General features: G+C 46.0%; 1 protein-coding gene across 1 annotated transcript in view; it reads right to left on the bottom strand.

The window, feature by feature from the left end:
- Positions 1 to 324: 324 nt before the first annotated feature.
- Positions 325 to 14919, bottom strand: part of LOC118492919 (neurexin-1-beta-like) — a 144727-nt gene continuing 130132 nt past the window's right edge. The window contains exon 6 of the mRNA XM_035993699.1: positions 325 to 1366. Within this exon, the coding sequence (XP_035849592.1) occupies positions 486 to 1366 (881 nt within the window). The 3' untranslated portion in view covers positions 325 to 485. The remainder of the gene's footprint in view (positions 1367 to 14919) is intronic.

Raw genomic sequence — 14919 nt, 5'->3', positions numbered from 1 at the left:
GAGAGAGAGAGAAAGAGATCAGAGACGCGGAACACTTCCAGAGGTGGGTTTGACACAATGTTGCCGGCAGTATATATAGATTTTTACAGAGGGATGTCCAGTCGCTAATTTTAAACGGGTGGAAAATAATACATCGATACAGTCTGAGGCGAAGGCTCAAGCTACCGACACGACACAAATACCGACGGCGGCGCTTTCCCACAGTCCTCGAGCTATTAAATAACCCGCGGCCGTCGGCATCCGAGGCGTAACGGCCTTTGGTTAAATCCACACCACGGTTAACATTAAACGAGAAGTCAAATCAATCAAAGCGAGGAACCGCGACGTCGGCTCGCCTTTTTTTTATTTCGCCGCTTCGCGTGCGGCCACCCGACAATACTGAGTTTTAAAGGAGCGACCCTCTGTTTGCGTTTGCCACGCGCCGCCTTTTCTCTCTCCCTCTTTCTCTCTCGTCTCTTTCCTTCTCCGAGCGCATCTGCCGTCCCTCAGACGTAGTACTCTTTGTCTTTGTTCTTCTTGTTCTTGGTGACCGTCTTGGCGGCGCCGGGCTGTTTCTCCTTCACCAGGGCGCCGTTGCTCTGCGTGGCCGAGTTGCTGATGTAGTTGCGGCTCTGGTCCACCTGGTAGGAGCCCTCGTCGCGGTTGCGGTACTTGTACATGGCGTAGAGCAGGATGAGGATGCAGAGGGCGGCGGCTGCCACGATGCCCACCACCATGCCCGTGGTGCTGCTGGACTGCTGCACCTCCACGGCGCCGGGGAGTCCTCTCTCGGGAGACGTGGGGTCTGGAGTGGGAACATGGGGGAAATTGGGGGGATAGGTTATTCCCGGGACTCTGCGGCGGCCCGGGTCCGACGAGGGGTGGGCCGGCGGCAGCAGCACCCGGTCCCGGGTGTTCATTTTCCCGGCGGGGATCTTGTCGCCGTCGCCGGCGGCCGGCTCGACGCGCGGGCCGAGCCGGTCGGGGTCGGCCGTGGGGGTGGAGGAGAGGGAAGGGCGGCGGGAGTCGGGGGAGCGGGAGAAATGGCGGTCTCGGGGGTTCTGGACGCTGCCCTCGACGGCCGGGGGAGGGGGGAGGACGGTCCTGTCGGTGACCAGGGGGGAGTTTTTGTAATAGTCCTCGTCGTCCGATTCAGTCATCTCCCCCGAGCCGTACGCGGACACCTCGACAGTCTCCTCGCAGTCCTCCTGGTCCGGGGGGCAGGGGGGCCGGCCGTCGGGCAAGGGGAGGGACTCTTTGGTGGTTTCGAGCAAGGTGAGGAAAGGGCGGTAGGAGGTGGGGGGCGAGGGGATTACCGGGTAGCGGGTGGCGATGGACGGGGGGTCTAGGGAGTCCACGGTTATTATGGGCAACACTAATTCGCCTCCTAGGACAAGAAAGAGACAACGGAGAGAAAAAGAGCGTTAGAGACCGGCCGCGAGAGATAGACCACCTCCAGACCAACAGAAGAAAAAACAACACCAGTATTAAAAGCTAACATTAGGGTTAGTTGTATTAGTCTAGTCAGTCTGTTGTATTTCAAAAAAGTGTAAATATGCTGACTAACTGCGAACTGCAATAAGTACAAGATCTAGGACTGTGCCGTACTCTACCCTGCACCTGTTGCTCCCTACGCTGCACAGACCTACATGCTACACGACTGATACAAGGTAAGTAGTCTACAAATTACACTCAACAACTAAACATGTATTGCACTAGACAGCCTATCCTTCGCTATGCTGCGATTGGTTAAACAAGGTAGCAAAAACCACGAGGTTCAGGTCACTTACATCAACAAATTGGCCGCATGATTTTTGCATGAAAAAAAATTACAAAAAGAAAGCTGTGTAAGATTGTTCTGGGATAGAGATAAACAACTCCCCAACCCCCCCACCCCCCTTATTTACCTCATCTCCTCTTTAGCTTTCATTTTTGAAATGGGTGACACGTAAAGTATTATTCATTTGTCATTGTGTAGTACGGGCGAGGCTCATTTACAATTAGCTTAATCTGTACGCCAACCCTTTAGGAGCTGCCGCGGGAAACCGATGCCCCCAATTTGTAACCCAAACGGCACGCGTAAACACGAAGGCGACGGTTTCCTTCTCTACCGTACAATATGTAACTTTCCGCCGGCGAACGCGGACTTTTGACGACATTGGGAAGTCGCGCGAAATTATCGTCAGGCGCCGTCCCCGATCGGAACGCGTCCGTTCACGGACGAGTTTACCCTTTCGAGGTTATTCGCGTTGGCTTCGGTCGACGTTCGATTTTAACTTCCCCTTCGTTCGAGATCAACGACGCAATTCAGGTCGGCGACGCGATCGGGGTCAAAGAAAGCGGACGTTGTTATCGCTAGAGATTTGCGTCTGACCTAAAGCTTCGCGGCACTCGATCATCCGTTCCGTCGCTAGGTTCCGCGTAAGGGGCCGTCGACACATTACCGTTTCGGTAGATCGGCAACGACGGCGGGGATGGAAAACGCTGGCTATTTCTCGAACAAACAGTCACCGATAATTTGTTTTCACGACGCTTGCGTTAATACGTACGGATCAGTTATTATTATTTGTGGAAAATATGAAATAAAAATGTAATTCTCTCATTGCGTTTGCTGTAGTAGGCTACTACCAAATCACTCACCGCTACTTACTACGGGTCACGATTTCCCGAAACGACTTATACGGAAGCGGGACTCGATAGTCTCTGAAAAATATTCACCAAAATTCAATAAAAGGACCTTTTCTCATTACGATTGCCGTAGCACTTCCCAACTTCCCAATCACTCACCGTTACTTACTACGGGACACGATTTCCCGAAACAAGTTATACGGAAGCGGGACTCGCGGGAATATTCACCAAAATTCAACGAAATGAGTTTTTGTCATTCCGATTGCCTCAGTACTTCCCGATAACTCACCGCTACTTATTTTTGGTGATTATTTTCCAGAGAAAATTGAGTTCCGCTTCAACATAAGTTGAAGCACATTCGGCAAAAACTGTGATCGGGAAGTTATCGGTAAATATTTTATAGTTTCGTATCCCCGCTGCCATCGGCAGTCGTTTGTAGACGGTCCCTCACGCAGACCGTAGCGACGGAACAGTACAATACGTCGGATACAAATCTCTAGCGATAATAATCGCAGGCTAGTCGTTTTGTCTCGACGCTGCATAGTAACGTCAACTTTCTTTGACCCCGATCGCGTCATTGACCCGAATCGCGTCGAGCGGTCGAGTTAAGATCGAATGTCGACCGAATATCAAACGTCTAGCCAACTCGACCGCGCTATTCGCATTACGTTTGGTAACGTTTATTCGCGTCATTCTAATAAAATAGCTGTGGTTTCTCCCGCGCAATGACGTTATTTTCGATTCGTATCGGTAGCCGACAAGCTATCGCGACGCATTTCACACGTCAACGTCATCTTTCGGATGTTTTCGACACCGGGGCGGACGGGGTCAGTCGGATCGATATCGAAACGTATCGATAAATAAGGTCTCCGCCGTATTACCGCGTCGCAAAGCGGCACGTGATTAATCACGGAATGATGTCGCGTGGCAAAAAGAAAAGCAGCGTTGCGATTACAGTTACTATTGAACGTATCATCCGGGCGTCCACGTTTCGACGGAAGGTACGAGTAATCGTAGGGCGAAAGGTTACACGACGCCACCGACGGACGAGTAAAGGAAACGTCCCGCGTCAAAAATATAATAACAGATTTGTCTGAGTTTGTAATTTGGTGGAAAGATTCGGGATAGCGTAAGAACACGAGTCATAAAAAGATATAACATCTATGTTTGTTTTTAGACATTTTAATGCAGAAGTGTTACATATTGTACCTTTAAACAGCCAGCGACAGAAATAAAGAGTTAAAGAAGAGCCAGGACGGTTAGGTAGCCCGCCGTAAAAGACCCAAATCGAACAAAGATAGTCGGGCGCGTGACAATATCATTTAGGTGCGAAGGGCCCAGCTTGGGTTAAGGGTTAAACATATCGGGAGCACGTTAACAGAACATGTCAGAATAGCAGTTTATACACTACATTTTACTTTGAAAACAGTTTTCTCTTCAGTCAAAGAAACAGTTGGAAAAACATAGCAAGGGGGTGATTAGATTATGGCACATCTTGGGGGAGGGGGGGGTGAGAAAAAAGGGAAGGCAACAGTAAAACATGAGCAGAGAAACGGCAACATCCCCAGCGTAAAATCACGACTCCGGCTCTTTGTTCGTCGGATGAGGTGAATCGGAGGGGTGGGGTGGGCCGTTTGTAAGGGGAGGCGTTTGGGACGGATGGCTTTAAATGAGCTCGGAAAGGTCTCCCCCCCCCCCCTCCCCTTGTCAGTTATACAAGCATACATTTTCATTCAAAGAATAGGATTAAGCATTAAGTTAAGAAAGCCACTAAACATGTCACATAACAACAGAGAGAAACAGCCCTTGAAATGAAGGAAAAATGTGAAAGCTGTTATTGGGGAAAAAGAACACAGTCAACCCTCGTCGTAACTTGTTATTCCGTCATCGTGAGAACTTTGTTTGTTCACCCAGACGGCAGAGAGGACGGCAGAGTGGACGGCCGAGAGGACGGCAGAGTCGCGCTCGAGGAACAAAGAACAGCCGCACCGACGGAGGAAGATTTTGGCAAGTTTTCAGAAATGGGTTCTGTGCCGCTTTTGTTGTGTATCTGGGGTCCGTTTCAGGAAGGAGGTTTAACAAACTGAGTCTAACCCTGATGTCTGAGTTGATTTACCCTGAGATGGAAACTCTGAGTCTTCGGTTTCAGAACAGCTGATATGAGTTGGTTCAATCAACTCCGAGTATGTTCACGCTCGTGCACCACCACAATAAAAAGGCAGTATGAATGGAGCCACGATACTACGATTCACCATGGTAACAACCACAAACAAACGGGTCGGCGGAAATACTCATGCTCACAAACAACGAGTTTGAACGTGTATTTCGTTACCAAAAGCAAGTTGTGGGAGAAAATTGCTGCTTGAGTCAATGCGTAAGCATTAACAGTGTATTCATTTCATATTTAATCACAGTTAACTTATAATATTACTGGTGAAAACTGGAATTGTATTACACCTAGAATTTCATTTGGGTGCATTCCTGTGGGCGAAAAAGTAAGATAGGCCTAGGCTACTACTATATCCCATTCTGAGTCTGCAGCACCGTGATCATTAACAGAACTATAATGCATAATAATTTATTTCATTTTAATGGCTCTCATTGGTTTGTGTCCAGGGAACAACTACAAAAAACGTTTCAGAGCGAGTCACACTTTTCTGACGGCTACAGTGGCTTTACTATTACAGTATGATCCGCATCAGCAATAAAGAAAACTGCCGTTTGCAAAAAACGTAATGCGACACAAAGAATCTGCTGGGATGTTAGTGATATGAGGACGGATAAGGTATCTACATATCTGATGGACTGTGAAAAAATGTGGAAATGAAAATACATCTAGTCGGGACTCAATATCATCTCCTGACGTAAACTCTCTGTGAAGTAATACAGCTTTTTCATCAACGGGATCGTCGACAAAAGGACATGACACGTTTGAGAAATAAACGTTTTATAATCTGCCTAACAATGAGTTTTATTTATTAAGTTTTTATTCATGCAGATAACTGCATTAAAATGCGCCTGATACAGACTGAATGAGGAAATTAGAGAGAACCTCGAGTTTCTTGAAGAAAAGCTGCTCCCGACCAGGTTAGGTTCACAGACTCAGTTACCATAGTAACTGACTTTCTGAAACAGAAAACCCAGAGTTTCCCTCATCTCAGGGTTAACAAACAGTTTTCACTAAAACCTGCTTTCTGAAACGGACCCCTGTGCGGCTTTTGCCGTGTATCTGTGCAGCTTGTGCTGTGTTGTGTTGGCTGGAATGGCGTAGAAGTCTTGTGCCAGAAAGAGGTTAGGGCAATGAGTTTATTGGTGTGTTTGCTTTGATGACTCTCCATTGCAGAGGCAGCACCAGCAGATGGTCGTTGAGAGATTGGCGAGGGTGTGGCCTGCGCACCTGTAGCCAACTTGGCGTGGCCACGAGCTGCCTGCATTTAAGGCGCGCGTGGCCAGAGGCGGCAGCCTCTTTGGACGAAGACTCCGGCAGGACAAAGATGGAGGAGTCTACGCTGGACTACGCACAACGCACGCCCCATCGCTCACCTACATGGATGGATGCATGCATGGCATGCCTGCACCACACGCAGTAAGTACCTCGCTCTACTCTTCCAGGCATCCATCGTGTGTTTCTGTTCCCGCTCGTTACCACTAATGTCGAGTGATAAAGACACTTACATGCTATCTCTTCACAACGCCAAATCTATTTGAAAGACTCTCTGTTGTTTGCACTCAAACTACTGAAGGAGCTCACGGTGCAGTGCTTTCCCCAACCCCCTCGATCCCAACGAGACACACCTGCTGCAACGACTCAGATCCCTCACACTAGCACATGCCACTACTCAAATCCCTCTCAATACATTGTGGAGATGTTGGTGACTGCTCCGTGGGTGCTGAACAATTACCCACAGGCAGTCGGTCGGTTCAGTTTTGACTTTTCCTTTAATTCTCATTCAGACACGCCGTCTACTTCACCCTTGACGAGCTGTGCTAATATGTTATTTTTTTCTGTTTGCAGACACATTCCTATCACGGTCCCAAGCCCGGAGCAAGTCGCAAGCCAGTCTCCAGTCTTAACCTTCTACTCTGGACCGAATCCGAGTCATTTTTGGGACCGTCGACCAAAGCGAATCACAAGTCCAGTCCTACAAAATTCTCCATTTTGAAACAACCTACAGACAGCGATTATAATAAACTGCTTGACTTTTATTTTTTTCCTACTCAATATTCCAAAGACATACATCTCAAAAGTTACAAATTTCTCCTGTCCTAACCACTTTTCATATGTGAGTCAAACAGTGAAAAAATAGACATTACGACTTATATACAAAATATCTACATTTTTTTCAGAAACGGTCCAGTCGCTTTTGCCCTCCTGACATTCTCTGACGCCTATACTCTTAATCGCATGTGTCAAACTCAAAGCCCGGGGCCAAATCGGGTCCCCTTGCAAATTTTGATCCAGCACGCGTATCGATTCAGGTTCGCAATAAATCGGAAACTGTTTTTCAAACTTACAACGGATTTTGTCAGATTTGACCACATTGACAAAAATCCCCACAGAACCGCTCACTTTGCATATTTAGGCTGTTAAGCGCTTTGTTGCGAGTCGGCTGTGTGGGAGCCGGCTTTTAAAAATGTCATCGTTGTTTTGCTCGATCAGCTAAACTCTATGATGGCTAAGGAACTGTTTTGCTGATTTTTTTTTTTTTTTAGAACTCTATGTCGACCAAACTGTAAATGAGAAGACGCGATACCACAGTCAGACATTTTACTTTTTTCCATTAAATAAAAGCATGTCAATAAAACTATTAATGTGATTTTCATTTTTCAGTGTGGCACTTGGTGAAACTGACTTTCACACCCCTGCTCTAAATGATAATGTCATATTTATTTATTTATATCGCACACGCGGCAAAGCCACGCGATCGTTTGTGTCGTCTAAAACGCTTCTCCTGCCATATTTAACGCGTCTGGAGAAACCTCACGGTTACAGAGACCAAAATGATCACGGTTTTCAGTATTGTCGTGGCATTTGTAAAAGTGTAAAGGTGTTTATTATATCACAAAATTATAAGCAATAGGCTTGTAAAAAATATTGAAAACTGGCTACTGAAACACAGGCCCTCCGTAGGGTGTCGGGTAAGAACTTGGCTAACTAACGTCTGACTTTGAGATCCAGGAAGATTTATTTACAACTCCAACATGAAGTTAACTGTGAAGCTGGATGTGGTTCTGAAATATAAGCAAATAATAATGCGCGTTAATAAGCATCTGACTTACCATGAACATTATTTACCAAAACTGAATGTTCTAGCCACCGGCATATAACAAGAAACAATACCAAGAGTTACATTCAGTTCCCTGTAATAATTAACGTAACATATTGCTCAGTAACTAGAATAGAGTAGAATAAGCCACATCTATTACGGCACAAACGGTGTAGTAAACCTTTAATAGCTAAGCGTGCGGCACTAGTCCGTTTACCGGCATTGCACGTTGCTAGCAAATTGCCGTGACCCAACCTGAATAGCAACACGTGTCTGCACAAGTCAGTCCCTCCATGACGTCGCGATCACACCGATTCAGGCGAATTCGGTGCGCTTCGCAATTTTGACCAATCGGCGCAAGTTTCGCCAATAACCGGAGACTTCGACCGATCCCAGCAGTCCCGCGTGCCAGACTTCACGTCGGTGCCTGACTCTGAGAGCCGCTGACCGAACGGGAGCGAAGACGAAACGCGCGTGACTCCAACATCGCGCGTTACCAAGAAAACGTACGGCGAAAGTCCGTGCGAATCATTTCGGACCGTCCTGCCAACCCGTATGCATTTTAACATCAACGTACGCCGTGACGATTTTTCGCTCAAAAGCTGCCGCTGTTTCAATCGTGTCAGCGGGCGGGGCTGCTCGGTTCCCCCCGCGACTGACGCACGGCGGATGCGGGAAAAAAACGGAGATGAGACGACACGTCTTCTTTTTTTTTTTTTTTTTACAAAAGCTCCCGCAAAATCAGGCATTTTGGGCCACGACAATCTCAAAAAAAGGCCGCGAAATCCTGGAGGGACTGACAACTGATATTAAACAATCTGGACTTCTGTCAGCTACGCAGTAAGAAACACAGCAACGGCAATGTTGTCGCTCCAAATAAATGTCGTAACACGGGCTAAACTTATCCACATCCTAGCAGAACACTTAATGAAATGTGAATAAACGTAGCTTTAACGTTTACGCAGACAACGAGGCAGTAAAACCCACGATGGTTTAGCAAGCCGCAGAGTAGTTTTAACTTTAACGTTCTGGGCTACGCACGTCACTTCAACGAGTCCGAAAACGGGAAAGGAATGATAGACATTATTTTTTACAGCTGCTGTATCTGTCCCCTTCTCCTGTCTGAGCGCGAGCGATTGGCAGGAGATCAAAGCGATGACTCTCGTCACTGATTGGTCAATCGTCTCAGGAGAGAGAGCGAGTGTTACTACGGCCTTTTTTTTTACAAGGCTGATAAATGTCCCGAGTGCTGTCATCTCCTCCTCACGTCACGATTCCAACTTCAAGAAACGCACCGTATGCTAAGCCGGGAACACGCGGTTTCCGCACCGTGGTAATCCGCCGTGATAATAATAAACGTTTTTACCGTGGTTTACCGTTACACCGGTAATCGTTACATCCCTACCAGATACCGAAGGCTACTTTTGATTTTGACCCCCCCCACACACCCTTTATTCAGGGACACATTATTCCATTTCTGTTAGTCACACGTCTGTGAAAATTGTTCAATGTATCGTTCGTCCGCTGGATTAAAACACTGGACGCGTCGCCCGGCCCCGCCGTTAACGCTGACGGAATCGCTTCGCGGAGTTTCGCACCGCATTGGGGAACCGGACGGCGACTCCCTCTCTCGCCTTCCCTCTTTGCTATTTTCATCAAACCTCTCGCGGCAGCGATACGACAAAACGGCACAATCGAAGGAATTCGGGTAGCTGACGTACAACGCGAAATCGATTTATGCGCAGATGATCTTTTACTTTATTTACAGAAGGTATCGCTTCAAGAAACTTTCGACATCATCGACAGATTCTCCTGCGTTGCGCTACCGACTGGATTAATTTAATTTGAATACCCCTCTCGGATGACGCGTGGGATTTTGGAGCTCGGGACACTTCCCTCCACCTTCACGTGGGCAACGTCAAGTACCTAGGGATTCAGACTTCCCCCAAGCCGTCCGAGCTTTTCGCTAAAAGATAAAAACCGGACTTACCGACAACACGTTACGACCCTCTCAGCTTATAGAAGAACTTGTGAAAATGAATCACTTCAAAAAACTAACCACCCAGCTATATACAATGATTTCAAACCTAAATATAACAATAACATCCCAACAACCAAGTGGGAAACTGATCACAGGGCCGTTTCGCATTTTTCCCAGGCCCGGATTTCCCAGTTATCCCGGCTCAATTTACTCTTGACTCGGTTTCACAAAAGCAGAGGCGCCTAAGTTACCGTGGAGATTTATTCTGTACAGCTAGGCCAGGATTTATTAATCCCGCTTTTCTGTTCACTCAGCAGTGCTTTTACCTTATTGTTATCAGCCTGCTTTAAAATACGACAGGTGCATATTGCTGTTAGTTTAAGTACTGCTATTATTTAAATTTGTGACCGTTATTTTAATAATTATTCACGTGACATTGTACTGTTATATTGCTGTATGAAGACTGCTGTTCATATTGTTGTCAGAAGTTTGAGGAATATATTACGCCAGTTGTTGAGATAATTAGAAAAGGTTGATACAGTTGCCAAATGTGTTTTAAATAAAGTCTGTTACTAAGGGCAATATCTAAAGTGCTGCACATGTGTGTTTCTATAGTGGACCAATGCACCTTACATTTTTTTAGTTGAATTTTTTTTGGTATTCTTTAACAATAAAGGATTCAATAAATTGGCATTCTTAGCACACAATGTGTGTTGTCCAGTAAACTGGGACTATAATTTGGGAGGATTGTACAATTTTAAGACTGTATCCTAATTGTACAATCCTGCCAAATTATAGTCTACTATTAGTTTACTGAACCGATAACTATACAGTGTAGGCTACTGTACATTCATGTACAACAGGGAGAGGACACCTAAATGGTTTTTGACCTTAACATTTAGCTTGGGGGAAATAACTGATGAATATACTCTTACATTCATGTTCACAGTGTGCATGGAATTTATCACTTAATTAGCTTTATAGTTTCTAGATTTTAGAGTCCAATTTCTTCAGTGTCTTTCTGTTCTATGTCCATATATACAAGGGAGCAAGGCATATAATATGTAAAGAAAAAAAAAACTCAAGTGAGAAAAAGCGTGGCGGATAATAGCGGACCGACTGAATGATATATCTATAAATATACATTTACAAACTACTGCTCTTAACTGAAACCATTCAATGAGTCACTGTCATTTGCAAAAACCAACAATTCTACACTTTGCATTAAAAGCGAGCAGTGGAAGTTAATGACTTAGGAAATTTATATTTTAGCCCGAGAGAGAGAGAGAGAGAGTGAAAGAGATATGGATGCATCATGTTCTAGCGTTGTAGAAAATTGATCTTCATGGTAAATTTCCTGAGTAACATTATCTTCTGCTCACTTTTAAAGCAAAGAATACAATGGTTATTTGTGCAAATGATTAGCAGCCTAATCCTTGCTCCTCCTCAGCCTGGCTTGGCCTTCGTGAAACGCACCAAGCCAGGCTGCACAGATTAGACCAGGTCAAGCCTCGCTTTATCGGTTATCCTGGATTTATAAATTCTGCTTTTGTGAAACAGGCCCCTGGCCTTCTCACCCACCCCTGATTACTGGGAACAAATCTGTAAGAATACCTAACACAAACCTGCAGCTTATACAATATAGTTTTTACACAGTGGCCGTCGTTAATGACAAATCTTGTTCCTCTATGAACGTGCACACACGTATTGTTTGTATCGCGGTCGGTCAGTGAAGGCGCAGTCGCAGTGGTAGCGGTAGCTGTCGTTGCCGGTAACTTACTCGTATGACAGAGTGCACGGACCGAAGCTTTGTGACTACCAAGCACTTTCTTACCGGTGCTGCCGTTCAGTATCTTCCTTCAACATGCGCTGCAGAAGCAAGCACCCGGCTCCCTCAATTTGAGGCAAAGTGCTAAACGGCTTCCCGTCTCCACCCTTTTCCTCTTGTCCTCTATCCGTGCCCACCGCCATTTGTTTTTAACTACTTTCTCAACTAAAGCTGTATCTACATGCTCCAAGTTTGATAAACTTTGCCTCCATTTTTTTTAGCCGCGTTACCACGGAGACCACACCGGCACCGCACTCTCGCATTTCGGCAAAGACCCGCCCTGCTTTGCATCTGCCCCCCCCCCCCCCCAATATGTAACATATTGTGTATATAAAAATATATTGCTTTATTAAAAATCAAGTTGTCCTCCGAAGAGGGGTGGTGGGCCAAAAAAAAATAATTAAAAATAATGCCTGCGTGTTGCTTCCTCTAAATTGGCTGTCTGATAAATCTACACGGATTGCGATCGGTGGTTCGCACGACGCGATGTCGACGATGAAACTAAGTATCGTGCGGCCCTACTCCATGGTCTTTTGAACTCCGTGCTGTAACCGTACAACTAATCGTTGTCGTCTTCTACCGCCCGCCGGTTCTACCGGGCGACTGCTACATCTTTCCTCTTCCCTCTCGCCTTCCCCTCCTACTCGCAAAGCTGCCAACCACCTGATCTCATATTGACCAGAATCTGCTCTGCATCCACTCTGCATCTCTGACCGTTTCTTCATCTCTTACTCTCTCCCTATCTCAGGAGATACTGTACCTCTCCGTCGCAACATTCCCTCGCTCTCTCCCTCTTCTCTGGCTTCGTCTACTCTATCCACTCTCCCTTCAACTGACTCTCTCTCACTCGTGCCTCCCAACGCTCCCGCAGACGTTCTCCTCTCTGTCCTCTTACTTTCGGCCGAAACGATCTGCTTACCTATCGGCCTCTTCTTTCCTCCTTCGCTGCCTCTGTTTCTGCGGCACAAAGCTCTTTCTATTAAACCAAAATGTAACGCTCCTTCTCCAACCCCAAAAAACTTTTTCCCATCTTCTCTAACCTCCTTGATTTCCCATCGCTCGTAGATCGGTTCGAATTGGAGAATCCGCAGGCCCGTCGTTTAGATATTCTGGAGGCGAATGTTATCGTAAAAGTCTTTAACGGTAACGGGTTGTTCCGACAAATCGCTCGCGTCGCTCTGCCGTGCTCACGTCGCTCTGCCGTGCTCTCGGCGCGTAGCCCGGAGGCCGCCGTCCCGTGTGACTGGGGGGCGGTGGCGTCGTCGTTTAATAGTAAACTTCGGCCTCTACAGTTATCGAAACCCTCGTTTTGTTTCCCGTCATGTGACCCGAGCCCGCGGTTTACGCCGATTGACGGCTCCGATTGGCTCTCCCCTTCTCCGAGACTGCGCCCTCTTTTTCTCTGTACGCGGCTCGGCTTGCTCAGTTAACAGTTGACCCGGGCCAAACAAAAACCGCGTCATAAATAACACGGATGTTCACAGTTGTGTTCTCCTGAAATCTGCCAAGAACCATGGACCATTTTGATGGATTTTTAACGTGCGGGAAGTTATCAACGGTCACCCGAGTGACCGTGAGACATTTAGGTATTTTATTACACAACTGTCTAATTGCATTTTTTTTTCCAGTTGTTAGTTGTTGGCACTTGTCTACGCGTATTTTTGGTCTATCTGTTTTCTTTGTTAACGATTAATGCTTTTAATTTTTATTGATGAGGATGTGTGTCAATTTTATGTTCATTTAAGATAAAAAGATACCATTTTTTTATGACAATAAAGACACGTGGTTTACTTTATGGGCTGCTTACTTGGGAAAACTTATTTGTTTGAAAAAGTAATACATAAATATTTTCAATGTCACCCGAAAGAGACAATTATATCGTCAATCGCAATATTTTGTACGGCGATATCTGGAATTGTTACAGCTCTACGTCGGCAGTGTTTGAACTGAAAAATACGTACGGCGTGATGATTCCGGCGTGTGGGTATCTCTTTTTGTAACATTGTATCCGTGTAATTTAGGCATTGAAACCGGAGAGAGAGATTCAAAGATATTCAGACCGAATGATTGCGTTTGACTCCAATGATCTAAACGGCCGAGGCAGTAAAACCACGTTTGTCCAACGTGATGAAATTTCTTCTTTATCTTTACCCACAGCGCAGCTGGTATGAGTCCCCCCCCCCCCCCCCCATTTTCCTCAAAAGGAGAACAGGGCAGATGGATACTGATGCATCTACGTCGGTCTCCTGACAAACATCTTTATTCTGCCCATCACGTCGCCTCGCTCGCGTCGATTGAAATATTTAGAGCAAAAAGGTTGTTTGGAGTTTGAGCGTTCTATAATTCAGCTTTGATTAGAGCACGCTGATGGAAAATCCAGCAGTGTGTCCAAGCGTAATATATATATTCTCTCGTGCCACAGTAGGTGTAATAATAATAATAATAATAAGGCATATGATCAGTGCAACAGAGGGGAAAAACTGTTTACAGGTGCTGCGTTTGCTGCGGTCGCTCTCGGGCAAAGCGATTGATTTTGACACAAAAGGAATGACGCCCCGCCCATATCGTCTCTCGCCGAGAGCGGCTTTCTGGTTGCGGTCTGTGAACCTGGCTCGCTACGGTAGAAATCTCAGACAGATACCGACAGATACTGACGTCTGCTACTTCGCCGCCTCCCTGCTGGTGCGTCGGGCCTGTTTCTGCTCTGTGTATCTTGTTTGGTTTTTTTCCTCCTACCGTGGTGCTGCAACCAAGTATATCTGAAGGCTTCATGTCATGCGATATCAGATAAATCGTGTCTGTTTTTTTGTGCTTTGCCTCTCTTTTCCACTGTAAGCTTTCCTTTAAGTGTATTTGTCAAATGAAAAGGTCAAACAACTGCCAAACTAACTGGCTCTTGGAAAATGCGTGTAATGGATAATCATAATAATGAAAATAATTAAGGAATAACTGGGTTATGTGTTCCAGAAAGCACGTTTACCGGCGTTTCTCCACCATCCTTCCGAAAGAAACTATATTTGTTTACAGTTCAAAGTGTGAACAAAGAACCCATTCCCCATCCGCTGCTCTGGGTGATAGTCAGATTTGAATTGTAATTTCAATAGGATTTTGCAACGGATAGCAGAAATACTTAAAGCTGCAGCAGGTAGAATTCAAAAGAACGCAAGGATTGAAAGTAGAGTGAGACATCTCTCTGCAGCTCTCCTTCTCTCTGTCTGCATGACAGCTACAGTATC

The sequence above is a fragment of the Sander lucioperca genome, chromosome 17 (assembly GCF_008315115.2).
Source record: "Sander lucioperca isolate FBNREF2018 chromosome 17, SLUC_FBN_1.2, whole genome shotgun sequence".
Lineage (NCBI taxonomy): Eukaryota > Metazoa > Chordata > Actinopteri > Perciformes > Percidae > Sander > Sander lucioperca.
Note: the sequence above shows the minus strand (reverse complement) of the source record. Positions and strands in the feature narration are given on the sequence as shown.